Below are 25,760 nucleotides of genomic sequence, written 5' to 3'. Positions count from 1 at the left end.
CTGGGTGCTGGGTGAAAGTGAAAGAGCGGGAGGGGGCCTCCAGTGAGTCAGGCAGCCGGGCTGGCAGGCAGGCAGGCCAGGCCGGGAGGGAGCCGGGCTGGAGCCGCGGAAACGTGCAGAGCAGCGATAGCACCGAGTGCCAGGGAGGGGAACTGGGGCTAGGCGTGGGCGGGGCTTCTTGTGGGCCGGACTTATGACGCCTGGTCTGTTCTTTGCTGGTTTTCTGGGAATTGCTCCACCTGCCATCATAGTCTCTGTTGTATCGTGTCTGAGCTGAGCCTACCAGGATCTGCAGATTCATCCTTGCCCACCTCTAGCCTTCCTACCTTAGCGACCCAGGGCCAGAGTCTTGGCGAAGAGGTGGGCTGTATCCCTCCTACTCTGACCAACTTCCCAGACGAAAACAAACCCAACTCCAACTAAACAAATAAACAAAATGTTACCTGAAGAAAGAACAGAAACTTAGTGGCAAAGCTAAGCAGCTGCGCCTGTTGTAAAATACAGGCCTGGGTTCTATTCTGTGGCAATGCCAATAGAACTCATTTTAAACATCACCTTAGAGGGGGATGGGGAATCTGGCTGACTTGCATATGGGCTTAGCACCAATAAAGCCCCTGTCTCAGCAACGTCATCCTCAAAACACGGTAGAGCAAGGAACTGAACACTTTACATCACCGGCAGTCTTGAGGGCCTAAGGTCTAGAACTCTGCACCCTTCATGTTTGAGTTACTCAGCTCTAGCCAGCCACTCTAACAGCCACTGGGAAGGAGGTGGCAGCCCACAACAGCTGCTGACCAGCTACTAGACTAAATTGGGCCCTCATCCAGCCCGGGTTGCAAAACAGGTTCTGTGCTAGTTTGAGAAAGACTCTGGCAGCCAGAGCTCCACCCAGCAACTCTTCCCAGGGGTGGGGCCTCACCCATGGGCTTCAGCATAAAAGGCTGCAAGCCTAACTCTCTAGGCCCTGTGGGCTTTGCAAGAGCCTGGTGTGACCGAGGACGGGTGGCCATGCTGGGAATAGTCCCTGTCCCCTAACTTGCTCTGTCTTCAAATGGAGGGGGCAGTGGCCTTGGGAAATTCTGTTGTGTAGACAGCCTCGTTGGGAGGACGGGCCCAGGCTGCACAGTGCCGGAGCCTGGTTTAATAGGACAAGGTTCTTAGTGTAGCCTTTGTTTTCTCCTTTCCCAGTTTAACTTGGGGCTTAGGCAACACTTGACCCCTCGGCTTGTGTCTCTTTACAGGGTACACGTTACACAATCAAATGCAGCAGTCTCGAGTCTAGCCAGGAGGTGGTGGGACTGGAAGAGGGAGGAGACCTCATCCTGCTGCCTTGTTGGATTCCTGGCCCCCATGTACGGGGCTCCTCCGTGACTTGAGGCAGGGGGACATTGGTGCTCATATCTCGGGGTCATGTGACTGACACTGTCCCTGCTTTTCCTCTGCAGGCTCCAGGACCTGGTGCAGCATCATGACTGGGGAAGTGTAGCTGAGCTCAAGACTCTCCCTAGAAGAGGAAGGACCAGTGGACGTTTCTCGGCTCTTGCCTGAGGGCTCCTGAGTTTTCCTCTGCCCCTCTTCTGCCTTCCCTGGCTACTGGACTGGGGCCAGGCTTCCAGCAGGACCTTCTCCCAAGGGATGGGCATCTGCTGAAGGACGTCTCATTGTCAGGCTTAGCTGGCCACACCATGAACCTCCAGGCCCAGTCCAAGGCTCAGAATAAGCGCAAGCGTTGTCCTTATGGGGACCAGGAGCCAGCTGCTAAGGAACAGCCACCACCACTGCAGGCTCCACCACAGTCCCTCAGAGCTAAAGAGGAACAGTACGGTCCCCACGAAGGTCCCGCGGGGGTCGCCTCCACCACCCAGCCTGTGGAGCTATCTCCTCCCAACAACCTGGCTCTGCTGAACAGTGTGGTATATGGATCTGAACGGACCACAGCAGCCATGCTGTCCCAGCAGGCCCAGGTCAGCTCAGTAAAGTGGCCCAACTCCGTGATGACTCCAGGGCGGGGCCTGGAGTGTGGGGGAGGTGCAGGCATCAGCGACAGTGGCTGGCAGCAACAACCTGGCCAGCCCCCACCCCACTCCACGTGGAATCACCTGCCCCTCTACAGTGGACCCAAAGGGGGCCCTCATCCAGGTGTGGGGGTCTCTCCCTACTATAACCACGCCGAGGCACTGAAGGGGAACAAACCTGGGGGTCCACAGCTGGATCACTATGGAAACGCAGTGCAGCCCATGGTGCCACAGAAGATGCAGCTGGAGGTGGGGAGGCCCCAAGCGCCCTTGAACTCTTATCATTCAGCCAAGAAACCCCCAAACCAGACACTGCCCTTGCAACCCTTCCAGCTGGCATTTGGCCACCAGGTGAACCGCCAGGTCTTCCGGCAGGGCCCTCAGCCCTCTAACCCCACCACCTCCTTCCCGCCCCAGAAGCAGCAGCAGCAGCAGCAGCAGCAGCAGCCGCCGGCAGCCCTGCCCCACATGCAGCTATTTGAGAACTACTACCCCATGCATCAGCCGCCTTCACAGCAGCACCAGGACTTTACCCTGGCACCGGGCGGGCCCCTGGGACAGACTCACCTGCCTCACCGCGGCATGGCCCCCTACCCGTTCCCCCACAACCCAGAACTGCGCAAGGCCCTCCTGCAGGACCCTGCTTCACAGCCCGTGCTACCTCAGCCCCAGATGGCCTTCCCGCGCCGCTCCCGCCGTCTCTCCAAGGAGGGGATTCTGCCTTCCAACTCCCTCGATGGAGCTGGCACCCAACCTGGACAGGAGCCCACGAGCAATCTGTTCCTCCATCACTGGTCTTTGCAGCAGCCGCCGCCAGGCGCCCTGGGGCAGCCCCATTCCGAAGCCCTGGGATTCCCGTTAGAACTCCGGGAGTCGCAGCTGCTGGTGGATGGGGACAGACTGGCACCCAATGGCCGAGAGCGGGAGGCTCCCGCCGTGGGTAATGAGGAGGTCTCGAGGGCAGGGGGCCTCGGGGACTGTGGGCAGATGATGCGAAGCGGGGTGATCCAGAGCACAAGGCGGAGACGCAGGGCGTCCCAGGAAGCTAATTTGCTGACCCTGGCCCAGAAGGCGGTGGAGCTGGCCTCTCTGCAGGTGAGAAAGGGCGGCATCTGTTGGGGGTGGGGGGTGTTTATAGGGTAGGTCTCTTTCAATTATTAAAGGAAAGGAAAGCTCTTTATTCAGAATTCCCCTGCACGAGGCACCCATATCTGCAGGGACGCCGAGGTTTCCAGGCGCGGACGGTTGGAGGGTAGGAAAGTCCTTGATGACTTCTCCCTGTGGAACTTGAGGACTGGGAGTAAGTAGCAGGGGGTGCTGAGATGCAAGAGAGTGCACTGGTGATTGCACACGATGCAATCAATGCACATCAAAATACAGAACTGTAGTCTGGAGTAGGAAGTCACATTGCAATAAAGTTCATCTTTTAAAGTCAGAAAGGAAGGAAAAACCAGTCAGACTTTGAGCGCTTGTGTTAACCTTGGATTTTTTTTTGTTTTATTTTGTACTTGCTCGAAAGTGACTTCTCCTCAAACCTAATTGCAAGGGTATGGATGTCACCTGTCCCAGGCTCCTGTAAAGAGGCTGAGCCACTTAGGAGAGACATTGTCCAACCCCCACCCCCACCCCCATTTGATCAGCATTCACTCTCTGCTTCTTGAGAAGCTGCAGCCTCTGTTGCCTTAGGTCCAGGTTGACACACAGGAGGCTACGGAATTTTGAGTCTTCACTGCGGTCAGATAGCTGAGGGAATAGCTGCAAAGCCCTCCCTTCCTTCATTTTGCTACGGCGAGATGCTTGGTTATGTGCCACACCCCGTAGGCTAGATGAGACATCTGCAGGCCACCTGTGGACCGATGACCTCCTGGAAGCCGATGCTTCAGGCCAGGGTGGCACAACCAGGCAGAGGGAGGCTGAGGAGGATATCTGAAGTGTACAGGAAGAGGGATGGACGGTCCAGAAAAGGCCAGGCTGGCCGTCAAGGAGCAACCAGTAGGTGGCCGAGTTGCTGGGTTGAATGGTCATGGGATTCCTGGGTCAGGAAACAGGGGCTCATCTTCTGAACCTCACTGCCATCCCCCCAATCTCCCTCTTACCCAGGATGCCAATGGCTCTGAGGAGAAGCGGAAAAGCGTGCTGGCCTCAACTGCCAAGTGTGGTGTGGAGTTTTCTGAGCCCGCCTCAGCTGCCAAGAGAGCTCGGGAGGAGAGTGGGATGGTGCCCCTCATCATCCCCGTGTCTGTTCCTGTGAGGACCGTGGGCCCCACCGAGGTGGCCCAAGTTGGAGGTTCTGATGAGGATGGGAAGGGTCTTGAGCAGTTCCCCACTGACCACAAGCCGTCGGTCATCGTAACCCGCAGGAGGTCTACCCGAGTGCCCGGGACAGATACTGCAGCTCAGGTATGAAAGACTGTCCCCCACCTCTTCCAGTGCTGGGATGCTTCTAATCCCAGACTCCAAGGGAAACCGTAGAGTTCTTCAAGTAACCCAGGGAGATACCATTTTCCTTTTTTTTCTTTTGTTTTCCTGAGACAAGGTCTCTATATAGTCTTGGCTGTCCTGGAACTTAACTATGTAGACCACGCTGGCCACAGAGATCCACCTGCCTCTACCTTCTGAGTGCTGGGATTAAAGATGTGTGTCACCATGCCTGGCCCAGTAAAATTTTAAAAAGAGTTTTATATTTTGTGACTCTTTACCACACGCACGTGGTGACCTTGGGATCCTGAGCAGATCATCTGGAGCCGTAGTTATGGGGAGTATGAGCCACAGTGGGGGTGCTGGGAATGGACTCCCAGTCTTCTGAAAGACCAGCCAACACTTTTAACCACCGAGCATGGTAATCTTTACAATTATCAGGGAGATACGATTTTTATTTCCCAAATCAGACTTGCACTAAAGCACACAGAGGGTGTGAGGTAGTTTGAAGTGGTGGTCATTAGGGAGAGCCTAGGATGTGGATCTGTTTCGTTGCCAGTCAGGAGGCGTTAATGGCTCCTAGGGAAGGTCCTGCGCTAGCTTCTGCAATATAGAAGTGTTTGCTTGTGTGTTCAGTTCTGAGCCATCACCTTGAACACTATGACTGCAGTACTAGTGTTTCCGTACTCTGTCACTGCTTTTGGGTGTTGTGATGTTTTAGGGGTGTGCATGTCTGACCCAGGATGAGACTTGCTGAGAGAAGTTTCTTTTCATCTTTAGTATCTTGGTGTTCTGTGGGCAGCGCGTCTTTCTGTCGCTTCACTACATCTCTGTGTCCTTCCGGGGTAATTTCAAGCAGTATGTAATTTCGGTTTGCTGATTTTTCCTTTAATAACCTTGTCGTCTAATAAGAACATCAGTACAATTTATAGGTTCTTTTTAAACTAATAAAAATTGTATGCATGGTCTACAATGTTCTTTTTATATACATGTATGTATATATGTATATGTATGTATGCATGTATATATACATGTATGTATGTGTGTATGTATATGTGCACCTATGTATGTATGTATGTAGTAGAACTTCTAAACCAAGGTCATTAGCATCGTCATTATCTCACATCCTTATTTTTTGTTATGAGAACATTTAAGATCTGGTCTCTTAGCAATCTTGTAAGAGAAAGAAATTAATGCAGAGTAATGAAAGCCATTGTGCTGTACAATAGGTAACTGAATTTGTATCTCCAGTTTTTACTGAACTTTGGTTCCTCACTCCCGCCCCAGCCCTCAGGAGCAGTCCCTCTGCTGTCTGCCTGGGAGTCCTACCTTTTTGGCCTCCATGGATAGAATCTCTGCTTCAAGTAATTACCGCTATACCTGGGTCGAGCTCTGTCTCCCGCTGTTAGTGTTCTACTGATATCTTGTCTTTGTTACACACTGCCCAGTGTGTGTGTGTGTGTGCGCGCGCGTGCATGTGTGTGCGCGTGCATGTGTGTGCGCGCATGCACAATGTATCAGTTATATACTTCTCTGTCAGTTTCTCCCTGGTTACTTTACCTGGATTTCTGCATGGTTTCCTCAGTTCCCTGAGGGATATCACATGTCTAGCACCCTCATGTGGTATACAGTGACTGCTTGTGGCAGAGTTTAATTCCCTGGCTGAGGAGACCCCTACAGACTTAAACAGTATATAGCGTTGATTTGCTGAAATATAATGTAAGGACTTTGACCGCTTCCTGGACAGAACAAAGCTCCTAGAGGGTTTAACTCCGTTTCCTGCCAACCCCTAGCTTGAAGAATTATTAGCAGGTGTTTTAATTTTGGGGTACTGGTCATCAAGAGGACATATATGTAGCTGTTGTTCTTTGATTTACCCCGTTACCCATTTACATGTGCCATTTCATGTTTCTCGTATGTCCAGCTCTCGGGTGTCTGTCTTGGACAGTTTGTACGTTACTTGAAGAACTTGCTTAGGGTTTTCCTTTGCTGCGAGTCTGCTAATGATGTGATTTTTATTTCTGGAGTGTTTTCTTTGATGTCCTTTATAAAGGATAACTTTGCTGAGTGGCATAGTCTTAGGTCTGGCTCCATACTTTAAAGATCCCACCCCATTGTCTTGTTTATTCTGTGTTTCTAGACAAAGTTTGTATTGTAGCCCTAGCTGTCCCAGAACTCCATAGTCTAGGCTGGCCTCAAATGCACAGAGATCCGCCTGCCTCTGCCTCCCAAGTGCTGGATTAAAGGTGTGAGCCACCATCACCAGGCTCTGGTTTTGTTGTTGTTTAATATTTATTTATTTAATGTATACGAGGACACTGTAGCTGTCTTCAGACACACCAGAAGAGGGCATCAGATCCCATTACAGATGGTTGTGAGCCACCATGTGGTTGCTGGGAATTGAACTCAGGACCTCTGGAAGAGCAGTCGGTGCTCTTAACCGCTGAGCCATCTCCAGCCCCAGCACTGTTGTTTTAATATATATTTTGATCTTGTTACTCTCAAGATTTGAGGTGGTTTGGTTGTTTTTGCCTTAGAATTTTGATAGTTTTGCTGTTTATCTTGCTTAGCGTATACAGTGCTTCTGAAGTCTTTGAGCTTTTTTTCTCTCGACTTTCCTTCTGGATCTCCAGTTACATGCCTGTCGGCCCTTTACCATATAACCATTCCATTTGTGTGTCCTGTTTTCTGTCTGAATTTTAACTCTATTTCATTTCACTAATTCTCTCTTTACTCGTGTCTACTGTTAAACCCATTTGTCCAGTTCTGACTTTGGGTATTTCACATTGTTGTTTGTCTTTTGTTTTGTTTTAAGATGAGATCCCTGGTTGGCCTTGAACTCACATAGATCGGTCTGTTTCTGCCTCACATCTGCTAGGATTAAAGGTGTGTACCACCATGCCTAGCTAGTTATTAAACTTAAAAAGTTTGGGGCTGGAGAGGTTACTCAGTGGTTAAGAGCACTTGTTGCATCTCCCAGAGGACACAAGTTTAATTCCTAACACCCACAGTGTGGCTCACAACCATCTGTAAGTCCAGTTTCAGAGGCTCCGATGCCCTCTTCTGACCTCTGTGGGCCCTGTGTGTATGTGTGCAGACATGCATGCGTGCAGGCAAAACACTCACACACATAAAGTAAACAAATCAAAACATTCTAAATGCAAACGCCTTTTCACATTTATTATTTGATTGACATGTGTGGGGCTTATGTGCCAGGGTGTTGCTGTGAAGGTCAAAGGACCACTTACAGTTCCTTCTGCCCTGTAAGACTCGTAGCTTGAACTCGGGTTATCAGGCCATGTCACTGACCCGGCTTCACTGCCAGGTTTACTGTCAGAGCTTCAAGATTTTTGATGAAACTCTCAACCTTCTGACCTTTAATTTTATTGTGTAGAATAAATTTAGTTCTTAAGGTTTATATCGTAACTCCCATTTTTTTTTCTTGTTACCTGTTTCTTCTTTTTGTCTTTTTTTTTTTTTTTTTTTTGTCTATTTTGGGCAGCCTGGAATTTGTTGCCTCACAGGCAGAGATCCACCTGCCTCTGCTTCCTGCATGCTGGGATCACAAGTGCGCGCTCGCACACCTGGCGTTTCCTACCTTTCAGATCACATCCTGCTTCCTTGTATGCCAGTCGGGTTGTTTTTAAAATAAATTTCAAGTATATTAGTCCATACCCTGTGGCTGGTGCTTATTTAAAAGGAAGTTTATCCAGTTTATGGTTTTAGTGTGGAAAGTCCAAGATTAAACGGCTTTGTGCTTTCAGGCCCTCTTGGTCCCTGCACAATATTGCAGATGGCTTGACAGAGACAGACACACAGACAGATATGAGGCATAAGGAATCAAGGACAAGTTCTGTCCTTTTTAACAGCTTGCTTACTCGATAGCTCACTCAGTTCTTGAGCAGCAACAATGTCTGCCAAAGGCTGTACCCCGGACTTGAGTACCGTGCTCCAGTCCCACTTCCTAAAGTTCCCCCATTTGCCCTGTGCTGGGGACCAGGCCTCTGCTCTGTGAACCCTTGGAGGATAAACCACACCCAATCATAGCATCATGCTGTGTACGAAGGATGTCTGAATGTGAGCTGGGCATGGTGGTGCACGCCTTTAATCCCCGAGCTTGGAAGGCAGAGGCGGTTGAATCTCGGAGTTCAGGCCATCCAGGTCTCATAGTTTTAGACCAACCTGGACTTTATATAGAGGGCACCAGTCTCGGGGGAAATGATGCCTTTGACTTTACAATAACTTTCTCTGTCCCCACCCCTCTACTTTTTTTGTTTTTGTCTTCAAAACCAAACAAAAACATCCACTTTATTTTTTGGGAGTGTATGGGTGTGAGTGTGTGTGCATGCTGTGGTGTGTATGTGGAGGTCGGAGGTCAGTTTGTGTGAGTCCTGTGTGAGTCCGTTCTCTCCTCTTGCTGTGTGGTTCCAGGGATTGAGTTCAAATTGTCAGCCTCGGCAACAAGTACCTTTACTCACTGAGCCCTCAGCCTGCCTTTACAAAAGTGTGTGTGTGTGTGTGTGTGTGTGTGTGTGTGTGTGTGTGTGTGTGCGCTCGTGCGTGCCGTCTTGCATATTCATGTGCTGTCATGCGTGCGGAGGTCAAAGGGCACCCTCTGTGTTTGTGCCTCACCATTTGCAGCTGTGTCATCAGGCTGGTTGGCTCTCCGGCTTCCCGGGGCTTCTCTGCCTCCACTTTTCATCTTGCCACAGGAGTGCTGGGATTAAAGGCAGAGGTGCATGTTTGGATCTTATGTGGGTGCTGGGGATCCAAACTCGGGTCCTCACACTGACAGAGCAAGTACTTCACTCGCGTCTCTCCAGCCACAACTTCTTTAGCAGATCAAGGTTGACCAGCTCCCCACACAGCTCCTAATATGGCTGCTCTTTTGTTTGTTTGATTTTTGAGACGGTTTCTCTGCGTAGTTTTGACTGTTCTGGAACTAGGTCTGTAGATCAGGCTGGCCTTGAACTCACAGAGATCTGCCTGCCTGTCTCAAGTGCTGGAATGGAAGACATGTGCCACCACCACATGGCGGCGGCGGCTGCTGCTGCTGCTGCTGCTGCTGCTGCTGCTTCCTCTTCTTAGCTTGCTTGCTTGCTTGTGTGTTTGTTTATGTGAATGGGTGTTTTGCCTGCATGTATGTCTGTGTACCACAGATGGGCCTGGTGCCCATAGAGGCTGGAAGAGGGCATCACTTCCCTTGGGACTGGAGCGAGTTACTTGTGAGTCACCATGTGGGTGCTAGGAATTGAACCTGGATCCTCTGGAAGAGCAGCCAGTTCTCGTAACTTCTGAGTCACCTCTTCCAGACCCCTGTTATTTTTGTTCATTTGTTTGGTTTTTTGTTTTTTTCTATTCAAGACACTACATATCTTGAAAACGGATGAAAAACTCCGGCACTTGTGTTAGTGATACGCACATGCATAGAGATGTGGGTGCTTATGTGTGTGTGCCTGTGATGGCTAGAGGATGGTGTTAGCTGTCTTTCTCACTTACATGTCCCTTTCTGAACCTGAAGCTTGATACTTCAGCCAGACTGGCTGGCCAGCAGACCCCAAGGATCCTCCAGTCTCCACCTCCCAAACCTGGGGATAACAGATGTTTGCCACCACATCTGGCTTTTTTATGTGGGTTCTGAGGAACCAAACTCACATCCTTGTATTTGTATGTCAAGCACTCTCCCCACCAAGCCATGCTTACTTTTTCTATGAAATCCTGACTCTCTTTTACTTAAATCAGAAACAGAGGACATGATTTAAGTGTTCCTGTGAGGATGAGCCTGTTAGCCACCCGCAGTGATCCTGAGCCACGGTTTTTATTCTGGTCATTCTTGAAGCAGGATCCGCTAGCCCTCAGCCCCTCCCAGTTGCTTCTCCAAGTAACAGCATTCACCTGTAGTGTAAGGCCGCTGAGATGCTGGGTTTGCCCGTTTGGTCCCACGTCCACCTCAGGTCTTGTGTCCTTAATTCTTTGTCAGGCTGTTTGGTCTGGTATCTTCGGGAATGATTTTTTTTCTGTTCAGTTCAGGTTTCCTGTTTATTCTGTTGAAGAGCCGGCCTGCGTGCTTGCTCTCTCTCTATAATAGGAAAGAGACAGGGCCTTCAAGATCTTTGTGAGGTGATTCAAGTTTATTGGCTTTCTGAGGTCTTCTTTGTGGGGGAAACTGTGTTAGAGGCTGGAAGTTGAGGCCCAGTAGCTTGTCTTGACAGAGGGTAGGAAGGAGCCAGAGCAGCTACATAGTCAGTGTCTCCATTTCATATCTGAGGAAACAGGTCCAGGAAAGTCAAGAGGCTGCATTAGTCTGCTTTTCCTCCTTCTAACAAAACACCCGAGGCAGACAACATAATGATGAGGGTTAGTTTGGCTCGTTCTATCGGTACAAAGTACAGGGGCCTTTTCTGGTGACAGTCATCCTGCAGGCAGAGTTCCAAGATAATCGTAGAAATTCACAGGGAAAAAATATAGGAAACTTCTTTTTGTCTGTCTGTCTCTCTCTCTCTCTTGTCTGTATTCTTCTGAGGCCACACAGGATTCAACTATGGTGGCCCCACTTTGATGACCTTATGTAAACTTAATCAGTTACTTCCCTGTCTCTAAATATCATCTAGACTACAGTTTCCACCTTCTTAATACTGTTGACATCAGGCTTTGAGGATTAAACCCCACATGAGTGTGTGCTTGAGGTGCAAACAATATTCAACCGTAGCCCTGGGGTCTTAGTAGCTTAATGACTGGGCACTTGCCTAACCTGTGCAGGTCTCAGGTTCTGTTCCCATCATCAAACCTCAAACCGCAAACCTTAGCACCCACCTGAGGTCATATGACCAGCTAATGGCAGAACTGACCCTAGATTGCATCTTTTGAGTCTTTGCCTTTGAGGGGTCTGGCTGTCCTAAAGGGCTCCAAGATTACTGAGAGATACTACAGGAGAGTTAGCCCCAAACTATCTGCTTTCTGGGGTCTTGTTCTGTAGTGTGGGGGCGGGGCAGGGTGTTATATTTTGTTATTTGTTTGTTTAGTATGTTTCTCTGTATTGTAAACATTTCCAATCATTCATGAAAAGGTCTAGTGAGCCAGTGCTTAGTCATCCCCGGTTCTCATAATTGTATCAGAACACAGCCATCTTACTTGTCTGTACTCTCATGACACTGAGATATTCTGAGTCGCATTGCACACATTGTAACATTTCATCCATAAATGTTTGGCTTGCATCAGAATACATGCATATGGTCTATTTGCCTGTCTGCCTGCCCTGCAATTAATTAATTCTTTCCTTCCTTCCTTGTCTCCCTCCCCCCTCCTCCTTCCTTTTTAAAATAGTCTCCATAGCATTATCACAACTTGACCACGGGACAGTTTAAATCTCTGACCGTAAAGAGTTGGAACTGGCTTCGTTTGGGATTATCCAGCACAGGGGGGAGGCCATTAGCTCCAGATGTATTTTCCTGTTGCTGTGATAAACACCAAGACCAAAAGCAACCTGTGGGGGAAGGAGTTTGTTTATTTCGTCCTCTAGTTTATAGTTGGACATGAGGGAAGTCAGGGCAGGAGCTCAGGCAGGAGCTGATGCCGAGGCCGTGGAGGAGGGCTGCTCACTGGCTTGTTCCTCATGGCTCCCTCAGCCTGTCTTCTTATAGAACCCAGGACCGCCTGGCCAGGGGTGGGAGTGCCCACAGAGGGCTGGGCCTCTCCCATCAATTAGAAGTTAAAAAGATGCCCCCACAGACTGGTCATGAGGCCAAGCTAATGGAGGCAGTTTGTCTTAGCTGGGTTTGGTTTAAGTCAAGTTGACTCTGCTGCAGGGACACCCCTGTGCAGTCATACTGTTCCCCTAAAGGCGGAGGAATGAACGGTCTTGGTTCATCCTAATTTGTAGAAGGGACATGAGAACACACAGGAAGGTCATGCCAGGGTCTCGGAAGGCGAGCCCCCTTGGCTGGAATGTGTTGAAGGAGGGAGAGCCTTCGGTGCCCTCTGTTCAGTTTGGGTGACTTCTGATTACCAGGTGCCCAGAGATGCTGTAGGCCTCCCCTTGGAGAGTGTTAGCACAGACTAAGAAAGGCTCTTTCTTGATGGCCCTGCTTTCTGTTCATTATAGACGCTCATAAGTGGAGCTAGGAAGGCCAACCTTTGACAACCTGGGTGGGCTAGCCTCTGACATCAGCAGACCTAATACTATCTCACGGCACACAATTCAGGCTTCTGTTCCATACAGGATCTGGACTAAGGTAATGACAGGAATACTGTGCACCCACAGAGCATGGATTTCCATACATTCGCCCCTGTGGCTCTCCAGGAGACTGAGCCGCCCGCGCTCTGTTGCCCTCTCTAGGCCAAGGAGCTCAATGTCAAGGCCGAGGGAGAGCCTGTGGTGTGGAGACTTTGCTGGGTGGTGCAGTGCTTGCCTCGAATGCACAGGCGGAGGATTCGATCTCCATCGTCCACAAAAACAAATGTGCTTATTCATTTCCTCAGACTGGCTGATTTAATCAGCAGAGCTACCAGACCTGGTACGAATTTCCTATTCTAGTCCCACATTAAAGTGAAGGAGCAGGGGCTGGAGAGATGGCTCTGCGGTTAAGAGCACTGATTGCTCCCCCAGAGGTCCTGAGTTCGAATCCCACCAGCCACATGGTGGCTCACATCCATCTGTAATGGGATCCGATGCCCTCTTCTGGTCGTCTGAAGACAGCTACAGTGTACTTATACACATAAAGTAAATCTTTTTTAAAAAGTGAGCATGGAGGTTGGAAGGGCGCTCAGCAGTTGAGAGTGCCCGCTGCTCTTCCACAGACATGTGCACACATAAGTAAAAACGAATTCAGCCTTTTAAAAGAGAGGCGAAGATGTGCGTCGGAAGCCTCATTTTAAACAGCCAGCCAAGGCGATCGAGCTTGGCTCTGCAGTTGAGCACCTGGGCCCTGACTGACCGAACTCTCCTTCCTACTGCATACTTAGCAGTATGATTGGGCGCTGTGCCATGACCTGGAACCCAAACCCAAGTTTGTAACTAAGAGCACTGTCTAGGTTTTGACAGGACTGATTCCTTCCTTTTTTTTTTTTTAAGAAAAGTAAAAGTAGAGCAGATGGCTTCCTCAACCCAAACCACTTACTCTGGCCTCGATGGTTTGCTAGCCTGTGAACCAGTAAGCTGAGCTTTGGGGCTTTCTCATCTTCCAAGACCACAGGGTCCCGGGGGCACAAGAGGCTGAGCCTCTTTGTTCTGTTTCCTTCTCCAGGCCGAAGACCTGAACGCCAAGTTGGAGGGAGAACCTTCTATGCGGAAACCAAAGCAGCGGCCACGGCCGGAGCCTCTCATCATCCCCACCAAGGCGGGCACTTTCATTGCCCCTCCTGTCTACTCCAACATCACCCCCTACCAGAGCCACCTGCGTTCTCCTGTGCGCCTTGCTGACCACCCCTCTGAGAGGAGCTTCGAGCTGCCCCCTTACACACCACCCCCCATTCTCAGCCCCGTTCGGGAAGGCTCTGGCCTCTACTTCAATGCCATCCTGTCAACCAGCAACGTCCCGGCCCCTCCTCCTATCACGCCAAAGAGTGCCCATAGGACCCTGCTCCGCTCTAGTGAGTGACCCTGGTGGTTGTGGCAGTGGGGATCATAGAAACAGTTCTGTCTGTGGGTTAAAGGGGGCTGGAGGCTGGAGGAAGAACTCGGCTCTCTCCCCTGAAGGGGTGGGGTGATGCGTGGTCAGCCCTCCTGTGTGGAGTCTGATCCCCGCTCCCTGTCCACTCTTCACGGTCACATCCACAAGTCCAACTGCTCAGACCTCAGTTCCTTCAGTATTCAGCAAGGATCAGGATTCGATTAGTCATGCTTGGCTGATGATGGAATTGCCGATATTCAGCTGATCCACAAACAGCAGTTCCCTACCATTCGATCTAATAGCTACCCCCTCAGACTGTGGTGGGAGTCACGGAAATTAGCATTGTTCATAGTAGGTGGCTGACCTGGTCTCCTGGGCATGCTGAGACATTCTGGTTAAGAACGGGCCCCGGTGTTGTGAGGCTTAAAAATGTCCATTTTACGAAGGGGTTCTCATTTGGAAAGTGGGATCACCTGATCCCTTCCTTATAGGGGAAGGCAAAGGTGCAGGCTTCTCCCAGTTAACCTCTGACCCCAGATATCATCACCCATGGTGTAGTTCTCTGGTGCCTCCTAGTGTCTGTGGGTGGAAATTGCCCTATGTTGGCAAGCAGTAGGTTTTACAAGCGCTTACCTGGGAAGTTTCCCTCCCTGCCTCAGTTTGTGCTAGAAATCAAGGACCGGAGCCAACAAAGACGTCAGAGTGCCCAATAAGTGTTTACTGAACATTGGGTGTAAAACCTCGAACTGGATCCTGTGCAGGCTTCAAGAATTGTACCGGCACCGTTATCTAGTCTAAAGAAAGTGCAGGGAAACTGGGGAGACAGAAAAGCAGAGGCTCCTAGCAGTGTGAGACCAGCACACGGTGAATGGTGAACGTGGCTGCCACCAAGTTTCTAACCTGCGGAAGCCTGCAGAGATAAGGAAAGAATTTGGGAGAGGGTGGAGTCAGGCTGAACTCCTGCAGAGAGGGAGGGGCAGGCACTTCAGGCGTGGAGTGGGGCTGAGCAGGGATCGAGGGCCACAAGGTAGGGGTGAGAGCCTGGGCTGTAGCGGGTGGAGGGGTACAGACCACAGGCCATGGGAACTTCCTGAAACAGCTGAGGGATTCAGACTTGGTCTCATGCTGCAGGGGACAGCAACAGAGGTTGTGTGTGGTTTTTGTTTTTGTTTTTTGTTTTTTTTGATTAAGGGAGTGTTTTCATCCCATCAGGCGTTAAGATTAAGTTGGAGAAAAGTGAGGCAAAAAAAAAAAAATCCAGAGAGACTACAAAGGATAATTATGAAGAGACTGTTACCATCTTCCTGGTGTGCTTCCTTTCAGGCTCTTTGATAGAATAAAACAAAAGTAAAACAGAGTTTTCTGCTGAAGTGTGTGGAGAGGGAGCTCCTGGAAGCTGGGGCTGGGCTTTGATGGTCGTGCTAACAGTGATAGCTGATAGTTATGCAGTGCTGGTCTCTTATTTAATTCAAAAGTCTCATTAGCCCCAGGAGACAGAAAGAAATAACCCCCTTTGCAGATGTGAAAACTGAGGTACTCACAAGTTTAATCCAGGGCCGGAGTTGCACAGTCTTCGAGTTGCAGAGCAAGGACAGAGGGTGTCTGAGTTCCAAGTGTACTCAGTGAGTCACCACTGTGACTCTTGTATGCAGGACAGCCGTATATGAGAGAAATGTTTTCCTGAAGGAAGGAAGGAAGGGGCCATTTACCAGTGTGCTCTTTGCCCATAGATAGTTCTGAAGTCACCCCGCCCGTCCTCTCTGTGATGGGGGAGGCCACCCCTGTGAGCATCGAACCGTAAGTGCAGCCCTGCCCCAGGCCCATGGTGTGCATGTGGGTGCCCAGGTGGGCCTAATGCATTGCAGATTGGCTTTGGAGCAAAGGGAGGGTTCTGTGGGGGCCGTCATAGGGCCAGTCGGTCTCTCTGGACTTCTGTAGTCTGTCCTGGGCTCTCTTGTTTGTGCCAGCTTTTGTGTGGAAGTTGCAGAGAGGAGAGGGAAGGACCAAGTTGGCTTGGGTTTGTCAGGAGGGAGAGCTGGGTGGGAGGGCCCAAGAGTCTCTCCTTATCTGTCGAATGTGGAGCCTTGTCTTTCTGGTCTTGCCCCCAGCCAGGCTGTCTGTCTCCCAGAAGCCACATTCCCGACACCCAGCTATGGCTTTACTGCATTCCGCATGTGCCAGCTGCACCGTTTTCTTCCCATCCTAGGGAGAAAGTCAGGTTCTTAGTCCCCACAAAGTGAAGCCTCACTCCCTGCCCTTCCGCCCCTGCAGACGAATCAACGTCGGCACCCGGTTCCAAGCAGAAATCCCCACAATGAGAGACAGATCCCTGGCAGCCGCAGACCCCCATAAGGCTGACTTGGTGTGGCAGCCTTGGGAACATCTTGAGAGCAGCTGGGAGAAGCAGAGGCAAGGTAAGGAGAGATCTCCGGGGAGCAGGGCACGGCAGGCTGGTGGGCAGATGGACCCAGGCCTGAACATGATTTCCTGTTCCCCCAATGCTTCTGCTGAGTTCAGTGGATGACCTGCTGACGGCCGCCTGTTCAAGTATTTTCCCTGGTGCCGGCACCAACCAGGAACTGGCCCTACACTATCTGCATGAGTCCCGGGGGGACATCCTGGTAAGAAAGCCTCGTTAAATTAGGGGGTGGGGGGATCCTTTAAGAAAGCAGGTAGATTTTTCCCTACCTGCTGCTAGAATCAGGCTTGGTGGTATAAAATTATATTAATTTATAGTGTGCATGTGTTTCTTTTTTTTCCTCCTAACTCCTCCCCACCCCCCAATCATGACTGTCTACCTTGCCTTGGCCTCCTCGGTACGGGAATGACTTGGCATGGTGATTTGTGGCACCTATGAGGGCTCTGAGCAAGGAAGAGGCTACTGGAGCTTGGCCTAAGGGAACTCTAGTCTTCAAACCCTGGCTGGGTGTGCAAGGTCCTACTGTTGAATCTAGTCCTTGATTCTAGACCAGTAGATTCCCCCACTCTCAGGCAGGACTGTCACCGAGGGCATTCTCTGCCCAGACGACTCACTTTGATGGCCGTGGTTCCCTTAAAGTGTTCCTGCAATGGTCTCATGACTTGAATCCTCAGAGGTCCACTTCTGAGTTTTGCCTTTCTCTCCCACATGCCCTGTCTCTCAGCAGTTAGGTTAGGCGAGAGTAAGTGCCTACTCTACCCAGACAGTGGCCTGGGCCACTCAACCTTCACTGTGGCTCTTCCCAGCTTCCTGACTGCCCTTTCTTTCCCTCCAGGAGGCGCTGAATAAGCTGCTACTGAAGAAGCCCCTGCGGCCCCACAATCACCCACTGGCTACCTATCACTACACAGGTGGGCCTGACCTCGGGGTCATGTGACCCAGAGCCTCTCAGCTCTCCAGCATCCGTGGGGCCCTGCTCAGTGCTAAGACAGTGCTGAATGGGATTGGGACGGGGAGTTAGCCAACAGTCAGAGCAAGGAAACTAATGGCAGAGCTGAATTGCTCTCTCGGGGCTACCCAGGCCCTTGAGGGGAAGCCTGAAGTGGGTAGGCAATCGAGGCAAAAAAAAAAAAAAAAAAAAAAAAGGCCTAGTCGCAGGTACAAAGGTCAAACATAGGAAGTGCAATCCAAACCAATTTGATGTCAGGTACCTGGAACTTAGCCTTACAGTGCTCGTTTTTTCTGGATGCTGTACTGATTGTGAGAGTGGCATTGACGCAGTCATGTGACCCCAGTAGCCACTATCGCCAAGCCTCCCTTTTGTCTGTACCAGAGCCCCAAAACATTGTTCCCCCATTACAGCATTTAGTCTTTCTCATGCCCGGAAGGACAGGTTCTGATGTTCATTCACACCTGACAAGTGAGGAGAGTGGATGAGGCTTCGAGAAGCCAGTAGTACGGAACGGAAGCGGATGTGGATGGCCTCACGTTTTACCCTGTTGGGTGCCTCACGTTCCTGCCCGATTCACAACCTGGCACCCTCTTTGCTCTCCAGGCTCTGACGAGTGGAAGATGGCTGAGAGGAAGCTGTTCAACAAGGGCATTGCCATCTATAAGAAAGATTTCTTCCTGGTGCAGAAACTGGTGAGCAAAAACAAGAGGATCCTGTGGTCACTCAGCAAGTGTCCAGATGGCAGGGTGCTTGCCCAGTGTGCCTGAGATTGGGCCCCATCGCTGTGGTTAGATCACTGCTATTAAAGTAGCTTCAGAGATAGCTCGATGAACCGCATCTGCACAAAGGATCTTCCCCTGCCTTCCGAGCTCTCAGGACCTTAGGCCTAGAGATGGCTGAACCTGGTGGGGAAACAGGGGAGGCAAGAGAAAACAGTCCTTATATGGAGTGTATTGCCCAAACCAAACCCAATGGTCAAATAGATCTTTGAAACAGACGAGCTGGATGCCCTCATTGGAGAGGACCATGGAGATGGGCTGTGCTTCTAGTATCACACATCACCTCACATACTCAGCACACATGGGAAAATGGAAATTAGGAAAGTGGGGGGACTAGGATGTGCAGCCCTTTGGTGGCAGTTAGAAGCCAGGAAAGGGCCTCCTGCTTCCTCTTTGGGCTTTCCCTACATCCTCTCGGACATGATGACTGTGACATTTCTCTTCCTTACTTGGCACTGTTCCCTGGAGAGGAGTGGATTTGTCCTCCTGATTGGTGAAGGGGGTTTGCACTGCTGTATTGGGGCTGGCTTTGGATGAGGAAGATGCCCGGATACTTTAGTTTGAAATTCCCAAATGTCTAGAAAATGGAGAAGAGTAAGTCCATTAATTAATGCCTTGCCGAGGTTTACCAGTTTTACCATGTCTTGTTTTCTTCTCTTTCCCTGTGTGCATCTAAACACAGACCCAGAGACACACAGAGCTATCTCTCCCCCGCCCCCTCAGTTTCACCAAATCATTTAATGTAAGCTACAGCTGAGCCTGGATGTATAGGCCTGTAATCGTAGCTATTTGGGAATATGATGTAGGAGGATTACAAGTTCAAAGCCAGCCTGGACTACTAAAGTAAGTTCAAGGCCAGCCTAGATAATCAGGGGTAGGATTAGAAGTACTATTTAATGGTAGAGCATTCGCCTAGCCATGTGCTAGGCCACACACTCAATGCTAACACAGGGGCAGGAGGATTATTTTCAAATAAAACTTCCCTAAGCATTGGCAAGCAATTTGAAGGCACATTGAGAGGCCTGTGGAGATGGTCTAGACATCACCTCACTTAATACATATCAAAAAGCAGAACGATGAGCCCCCTTTTCACCTGGGGGCTCCAGGAGGAGCCAGGTGAACTTCCAAGAAGCTTGAGGGATAAGAATGAGTTCAGTTACTCTGCTAGGGTACAGATTCCGACGCAGCCAGGGCTCCTGAGCCCCTGCTGGCCCAGTGCAGCCTCTCATGTTGGGACTCTCATAGGTCACGGTCCTCTCTAGTCCACAGTCAAATCTACCCAGAAATTCTGGTCCTTCGTTGCAATGGTGCAGAAGCCTCCATTAATTGCATTGGCCTGAGATTCGTTGTGGAGCAGGCATTGAGAATTTGGGGTTTGGGACTTAGTTTTTTGCCTAAGGCTAAAGGGAACCAGCATCGATGAGAAAGGTGAACCACACCAGCTCCCTCTGACCTCCCTTCTGGCTTTAATTCAGATCCAGACCAAGACTGTGGCTCAGTGCGTGGAGTTCTACTACACCTACAAGAAACAGGTGAAAATTGGCCGCAACGGGACACTCACCTTTGGTGACCTGGATACCGGTGCTGAGAAGTCCGGCCAAGAGGAAGTCGAGGTGGACGTTAAGGTGAGTCCTTCCTGGCTCTGCCGCCTCACTGTTGGTAACACCTGGGGCCAGACTCCTGGCATTTTATACAGGGCTGTCAGAGGAGAGCAGGTCCCTGAGAGCTCCGGGGAGCTGGTTGGTGGCCCAGGCCCTGAACCTTTTGAGCTCTCTGGCATTGACTGTCCAGGTCACAGTGATGGTGCTGATGTAGAACACTGGAGAGTCTGAGGCACAGCTTCATCTTACTGCCTCCTCCGAGCAGACCACTCAGGCCACATCCGGGCTCCCGCTCTCCTTGTACCACCTTTATGATTTCTGCTTTGTCTGTGTGTTAACACACACCACGATTACTGTTCCTGTCATGTCCCATACAACTTTTATTATTAATTTTTTTTTGTCAGCTCATTTTTTTTTTCTCAAAAGGGAAGCTTTATATTACAGTCATAAATAGAAACCAGTTTTGTTGCTTATAAATAGAAGGTACTGGGAAAACTAAGTACACATGAAAACCAACACGGTTACTAAACGCCAGCTTCACGCTGCAGTTGCCTGCCAGGACTCTGAGACAGGGCTGGCTGCAGATTGTCAAGTCTAGGGAAGAGGCACATTAACACCAACCCTGACTTGGTCTTTGAAAGACGCTGTGATTTAATTTTGCACCCATGAATCCTCTTGACGTTGTCTCTAAATTACAAGTCAGTACTTGGTGGCATTCTACTTTGAAATCAGGGAGTAGTTTGGTCCCCATATGGCAGATGAGGAGTTAGAGATACAGAATGTGTCACAGACAGTTAAGCTGGAGCTCAGAGCTCCTGCCTGGCCCACGAGGTCACTCTGTCCAAAGGGTGCTCAAAAGATTCTGGGCATCTATCCAGGAGGCCAGGTGGTTTGTGGGTCCTGGCATGCCCCCTCCAAACCCCTGGCTCAGTCTCACCCTGAGAGCACCCAGGGTCAAAACTATCATCCTCTTTCCAGGCCAAGGGGCCATAGGAAAGCTGTGACTTATGACAGAGGTCCGGTACAAGAGGCTGGACTGGGCCAAGGCAGGGCCGCAGACCGGGCTGGTGCTCCAGAGCCTTGGCCGGATCAGAATCGGCCCTCTCGGGTGACTGAGCTCATTCTTGTCCCCATAGACTTCTCAGAAGTTCCCAAGGGTGCTTCCTCCCAGAAGAGAGTCCCCAAGTGAAGAGAGGCTGGAACCCAAGAGGGAAATGAAAGAACCCAAGAAGGAGGGGGAGGAGGAGGTACCAGACACCCAGGAAAAGGGAGAGCAGGAGGAGGGGCGAGAGCGCAGCCGTCGGGCCGCGGCTGTCAAAGCTACACAGACACTACAGCCCACTGAGGCGGTAAGTGACCTCCACCTTTCCCCCCAAGGGCAGGGCAGGAAGACAGCGTGAGGCCTGGGGTGTGGGTGGGAGGACAGCAAGACCACGGTGACCCTCATGGTGACAGACCAAGGTACTTTATGCTGGTAACTTACTTGGGTCTCAACCCTGTGTGGTCAGGGCTGTTATGAGTCTCATTTTACAGCCAAGCAAACTGGTGGTTGAAGGTTATGTAGCTTGTCGACAGCCTGATTCAGTGTGCAGCTTATCTTCCCATTACGAAAAATGTATTCACATGTAATTATATGTATATACGTGCGTGGGCATACTGTATAAATGTTTGTCTGAGATTCAGAGGAACAAGGCCTTGTAGAAGAAAACCCAGTGGTTGCGCGGCACAGGGGAAGCACTCCGAAGCTGAAGCTCACTCGTGGCTCCCCTAGAACACGTGCTTGACAAGAGTGTCCGGAGTAGAGCTGAGACTGTGAACCCCAATAATGGCCCTTTCTGTTCTTGGCTGAGTGCTTCATGTCCGCTATTTTACCAACCCCTCACAGTAGCCGCACAGCGCTCCCTCCCACTCAGCAGATGAGGGAAATCAGGGTCGGAGATGCTGTTTGACTTAGTTGAAGGTATACCCCAGGTCTTTGTGCTGTCTCCTTCACGGACTGAGCGAGGCATCTCATTTTAGCTTCCCTGTCAGAAGAACTCTCCCTGGAAGTGGGAGAGATGGAATGCGTTTGCGCACTCTACCTGCAGAACGCCAGTCAGCCAAACACAGCTGCCTGCTTCCTGAGCGTCACTGCTGGCCTGCAGGAGCCGTGTGGTGTCTGCTGTCCAGTTCTGCTGTCTTTGTGGACACTTTGAGGGGTGACCCAGGGCACATTTACCACTTCTGATGGCCATCTGGGGTTTCTGGCCTGAGACCAAAGCAGATACCTTGGGGTGTGTGTACACCATGGCTCCTCTACTTTGATACGTGTTCCCTCTCTTCTTTTTCCCCACTTTCTCAGCAGGTGACCATCACATCTGTCCCTTTCATTACAATGGGAGCTTTCTGGGGACAGGGCTGACTTCCTTACCACCTGGTACATCATGTGAACACGTCTCTCTGGCATTGAGATATGATTGGACTAAATGTCAAAAACAAAACAAAACAAACAAAAATCCAACAACAACAACACCCCTCCCCCCTGAGCAAAGTCAGAAGTGTTAATGGCTTTAACTGCCAGCACGTGGCACAGAAGTATGTGTCACCACTTTGGGATAGGGCCAGCTGCAGTTGCCTCCTGAAGCTGCCAAGTGGTCCTATCCCTGACTATTTGGCAGGAATGTGTGACTTTTTAGGGCCCCCTGTTCCCTGAAATGCCAGAATTCTGGCTCCACACTTGCCTCTAAAACACACCCTGTTTGTCACTTGTCTCCAGGCCAATGATGTCCTCATTCTCCGGAGCCACGAACCCAATGCCCCGGGGTCTGCCAGTGTTCAGACCTCAGAGAAGCCAAGGGAAGGGCCGGGGAAGTCACGAAGGGCTCTGCCTTTCACAGAGAAGAAGAAAAAACCGGAGGCATTTAATAAAACCCAAAACCAGGAGAACACTTTCCCTTGTAAAAAGTGTGGCAGGTAAGAAGTCCCTTCCTTGTCTTCACAGGAACCTTTTAAGGTTGGGGCAGGGACTTGGACGCAAGCGGAGGATTTAAACGCTGCTGGGGGCGGGGCTCTGGGGATCTGCTTTTTGGTTGGCTCCTTGGGTTTCCAGGGTCATGACGTCGTGGGGCAGGCATAGTTTGAGGGGCGGAGCGACAAACTCCCGAGTGGGCGGGCTAAGGGTAGCGACTTGGGGGGGGGGGGACCGGCTGGGGTTGAGGGAGGAGAGTGAAGGGGTGGCTCTCACCCGAGCCCTTCCTGCCCGCTGCAGGGTGTTTTATAAGGTGAAGAGCCGCAGTGCTCACATGAAGAGTCACGCAGAGCAGGAGAAGAAGGCTGCAGCTCTAAGACTGAAGGAGAAGGAGGCTGCAGCCGCCGCCGCGCACCAGCAGGCGCTGAAAGAAGAGAGCGGCGAAGGCGAGAAGGGCTGAGGCCCTGCTGGATCCTCTTGCCGGGCTCCCCAGAACTCTGTACCTGGAACCTCTAGAGAAGGCCAGGAGAGGATCACTTGGACTTTGCTTTGCAAAACAAATCAAATAATGAAAAATAAACAGGCTCTTTTATTTACGAAGGCCAAGGACAGTGTTAAGGGCTGCAGGATCCAGTTCTCTCAGTATCTGGTTTGTCCCGAGTCGTTCTGCTTTCCTGGAGCCTTGAGAGGCCAGGCCCCTTGGAATGGGAAAGAGCTCTGAGCTACTTCTCTGATCTCTGCTGTCGCATCTGTGCCTCTTGTATCCCAGGTCCTTAGGAAGCCACCACGGCAAGCCAAGCACAAGCTCACCCTGTGACAGCATTATTCCTCCTTCCCCAGAGGACCTGGAAGGCTGTGCAAACCTTTTCCTAAACCCAAAGGGGGCTCCCTAGAGAGTGGTGGCCTTAATCCCTGTGCTGACCTTGTGAAATCATGCTCAGGCCAGAGCTGCTCCAACGATCCAGTCTTAAGGTCACCACTTCCTTAGTCGGGATCTCGGAGGGCTATTTCAACCCCTTTGCTGCTTGTCAACAGCCCATCTGGGGCTGTAAAAGTTTTCTCAGACGTTTGGAGTTCATGCCCCACTCTCAGCCTGCTACACCGAGGGGAACTGTTCAGAGGCCTGAAGGTGCAGAGCTAGGCCTGAGGGACCTTTGGACAAGCCCATGGCTACCATTTTATATCTTTGAGTCCAGGAGGCTGCTGAAGGAGCCTCAAGCAGGTCCCAGGGAGGCCTGGCCTGGCCTTGGGTGCCAGCTTCCTTCTTGCCTGTCGTGTTCTCAGTAGCTGCCAGTTACTCCCACTGTACCCTATTTGATGCTGATATTCACGCCCCCACCCCCCACCCCCAATACGGCATGCTGGAGATTTCTGGATCCTTCCCTGGGAGGGGGATGTCTCCTAACTAGATGAGACAGGAGCCTTCATTCCTTGACTTGTCATTTGGGAACTATTTATTTATTTCTTAATATTTAATTTTTAACATCCTCAGGGACCAGGGGCCTCTTGCTTTCCAGAGGTCCAAGTGCATTTATCCCAAAATAAGGCACCTTCTTGGCATCTCCAAATCCTCCCCCAGTTCCAAGGCCCTGGGGTCCCTTACTTTGTGACTCTTAGGTGCAGGAGTGATAAAAACTGACGGAACTGGGAAGTTGGGAGTGTTCTCAGTCACAGGAAACTAGCAGATGTGGGTGAGATCAAAGGCAGGGCTCAGTCCTGCCCTTTCTGTACTCTCAAGTGCTGGAGGGAGTTGGCAAGAGGCCAGAATTCTAGTTTTATTTATCAGCCTGGAATCTGGCTTGAAGAAACCATATTTGGCATGGAATTACTGAAGGGTCAGAATGTTCTAGAGGCCCCTTCACTTTCCAGTTCCACAGGAGACTTAAAGTTACTTTTCTGATATGACCACTTAACTTTAGTTGTACAGAAGGAAGTCTAAGTGAATGTGTGTCGGACTGTTCAGGGTGTTAGTAAGAGCTATAAAGGATTCCTTCACCATTCCCTAGGCAATAGTCTACAGCCCTGTTGGGAACTGGAGATAGAGATGGGGTTTTTTGTCTTTGAGCTACGGACTATTGGGTGTTTCTTAACATTCATTTACGCATGAGTATGGTTCTATGAGAGCTGCCTATGGAAATAACAAAAAAGTCCCCCTAGATACCTGAACAATTACTTAACCTTCAGTTTCCCTGCTTGTTTCCTTCACAGGCTTCTATAAACTCAAAGTCCCGAGATTACAAAAATCTGGTCCCCTCAGAAGTAGAAGGGCAACAAGTTTAGGATCTCTTCTAAACCACTTGTATAGCGAGTGCCTTCACAGCTTAGCCCCAAAGTGCCACTTAGGTTTCCCAAGATTCTTTTCCATTAAACCATACTTGGCTCAGGCCCCTTGGTGGACAGGTGATATCAGAAATCTTCAGCCACCTGAGACTCCTCTGTACGGTGGTACCAACTAATCCTTAGAAATCTTAATTTAAAGAAACCAAGTCTGCTTTTCTAAGTTCACAGAGACCAGATGAAGGTAGCCAGGAAAAAAAAGATCAAGATGTTACCTTTAGGTAGTGATCCACCAGTGATTTACAGGGGCCCATGCTCCGTCGTGCACGTGTGGAGGCTGAACCATTTCAAAGGGGAGATGCACGTGTGGCAGGAGGCTGATACAGGCGCATCCTTACTGGTGCTTTCTCCCATGAACACACTGGGCTTGGCTTTTGTTGTTCTTTTTCTGTTCAGAGCTCCCTCTTTTACAGTAGCAGCCCTATACCGTGTCACCCTGCCTGTCTCCCAGTGTCCACCTGCGCTCAGAGAGGGCGTGAACTGACATAGTGCCTGTGTTCTCCACCGTTTCTGAGGTCTCTTGCCCATCTAAGGAGTCAGTGCCCTTACTGCTGCCCTCCAAGCCTTCAGCAGCCCCTCATAGCTAAGGTACATGCCCACCACCGTTCTGCCGCTTCACCTCCAACCTTGGCACAGGGCCCTGTGCCGATGATGTCTAAAGGGATTGCCTATATTTAACTGCCT

The 25,760-nt window shown here is 50.6% G+C and overlaps 1 protein-coding gene and 1 long non-coding RNA gene across 9 annotated transcripts in view; one reads left to right on the top strand and one right to left on the bottom strand.

Annotated features, from left to right (window-relative positions):
* Positions 1-23,335, top strand: part of Mideas (mitotic deacetylase associated SANT domain protein) — a 66,621-nt gene extending 43,286 nt beyond the window's left edge. For 2 of the 3 annotated variants that reach the window (XM_008764791.4, NM_001169116.2), the window contains exons 2-13: positions 1,446-3,110; positions 4,116-4,415; positions 13,676-14,021; positions 15,772-15,838; positions 16,313-16,455; positions 16,559-16,662; positions 17,296-17,371; positions 18,016-18,104; positions 19,667-19,816; positions 20,929-21,141; positions 22,548-22,744; positions 23,040-23,335. In XM_008764791.4, coding sequence (XP_008763013.1) covers positions 1,686-3,110; positions 4,116-4,415; positions 13,676-14,021; positions 15,772-15,838; positions 16,313-16,455; positions 16,559-16,662; positions 17,296-17,371; positions 18,016-18,104; positions 19,667-19,816; positions 20,929-21,141; positions 22,548-22,744; positions 23,040-23,199 — 3,270 coding nt within the window. In that variant the 5' untranslated portion in view covers positions 1,446-1,685 and the 3' untranslated portion in view covers positions 23,200-23,335. The remainder of the gene's footprint in view (positions 1-1,445; positions 3,111-4,115; positions 4,416-13,675; positions 14,022-15,771; positions 15,839-16,312; positions 16,456-16,558; positions 16,663-17,295; positions 17,372-18,015; positions 18,105-19,666; positions 19,817-20,928; positions 21,142-22,547; positions 22,745-23,039) is intronic. The other variant, XM_039112308.2, reaches the window with a different exon arrangement.
* LOC120103573 (uncharacterized) lies at positions 7,886-20,934 on the bottom strand. Of its 6 annotated transcripts, XR_005506099.2 has the most exons (5): positions 19,753-20,934; positions 18,641-18,768; positions 17,874-18,314; positions 15,583-15,721; positions 7,886-10,696 (listed from the first exon to the last, which is right to left on the bottom strand). It is a non-coding gene; the product is annotated as an uncharacterized LOC120103573 (long non-coding RNA). The 6 variants fall into 6 exon arrangements; XR_010052284.1 differs by having other exon boundaries at positions 15,583-18,314; XR_010052288.1 differs by having other exon boundaries at positions 7,886-10,512; positions 15,583-18,314.
* Positions 23,336-25,760: the final 2,425 nt, after the last annotated feature.

This window comes from Rattus norvegicus, chromosome 6 (assembly GCF_036323735.1).
Source record: "Rattus norvegicus strain BN/NHsdMcwi chromosome 6, GRCr8, whole genome shotgun sequence".
Classification (NCBI taxonomy): Eukaryota; Metazoa; Chordata; class Mammalia; order Rodentia; family Muridae; genus Rattus; species Rattus norvegicus.
Note: the sequence above shows the minus strand (reverse complement) of the source record. Positions and strands in the feature narration are given on the sequence as shown.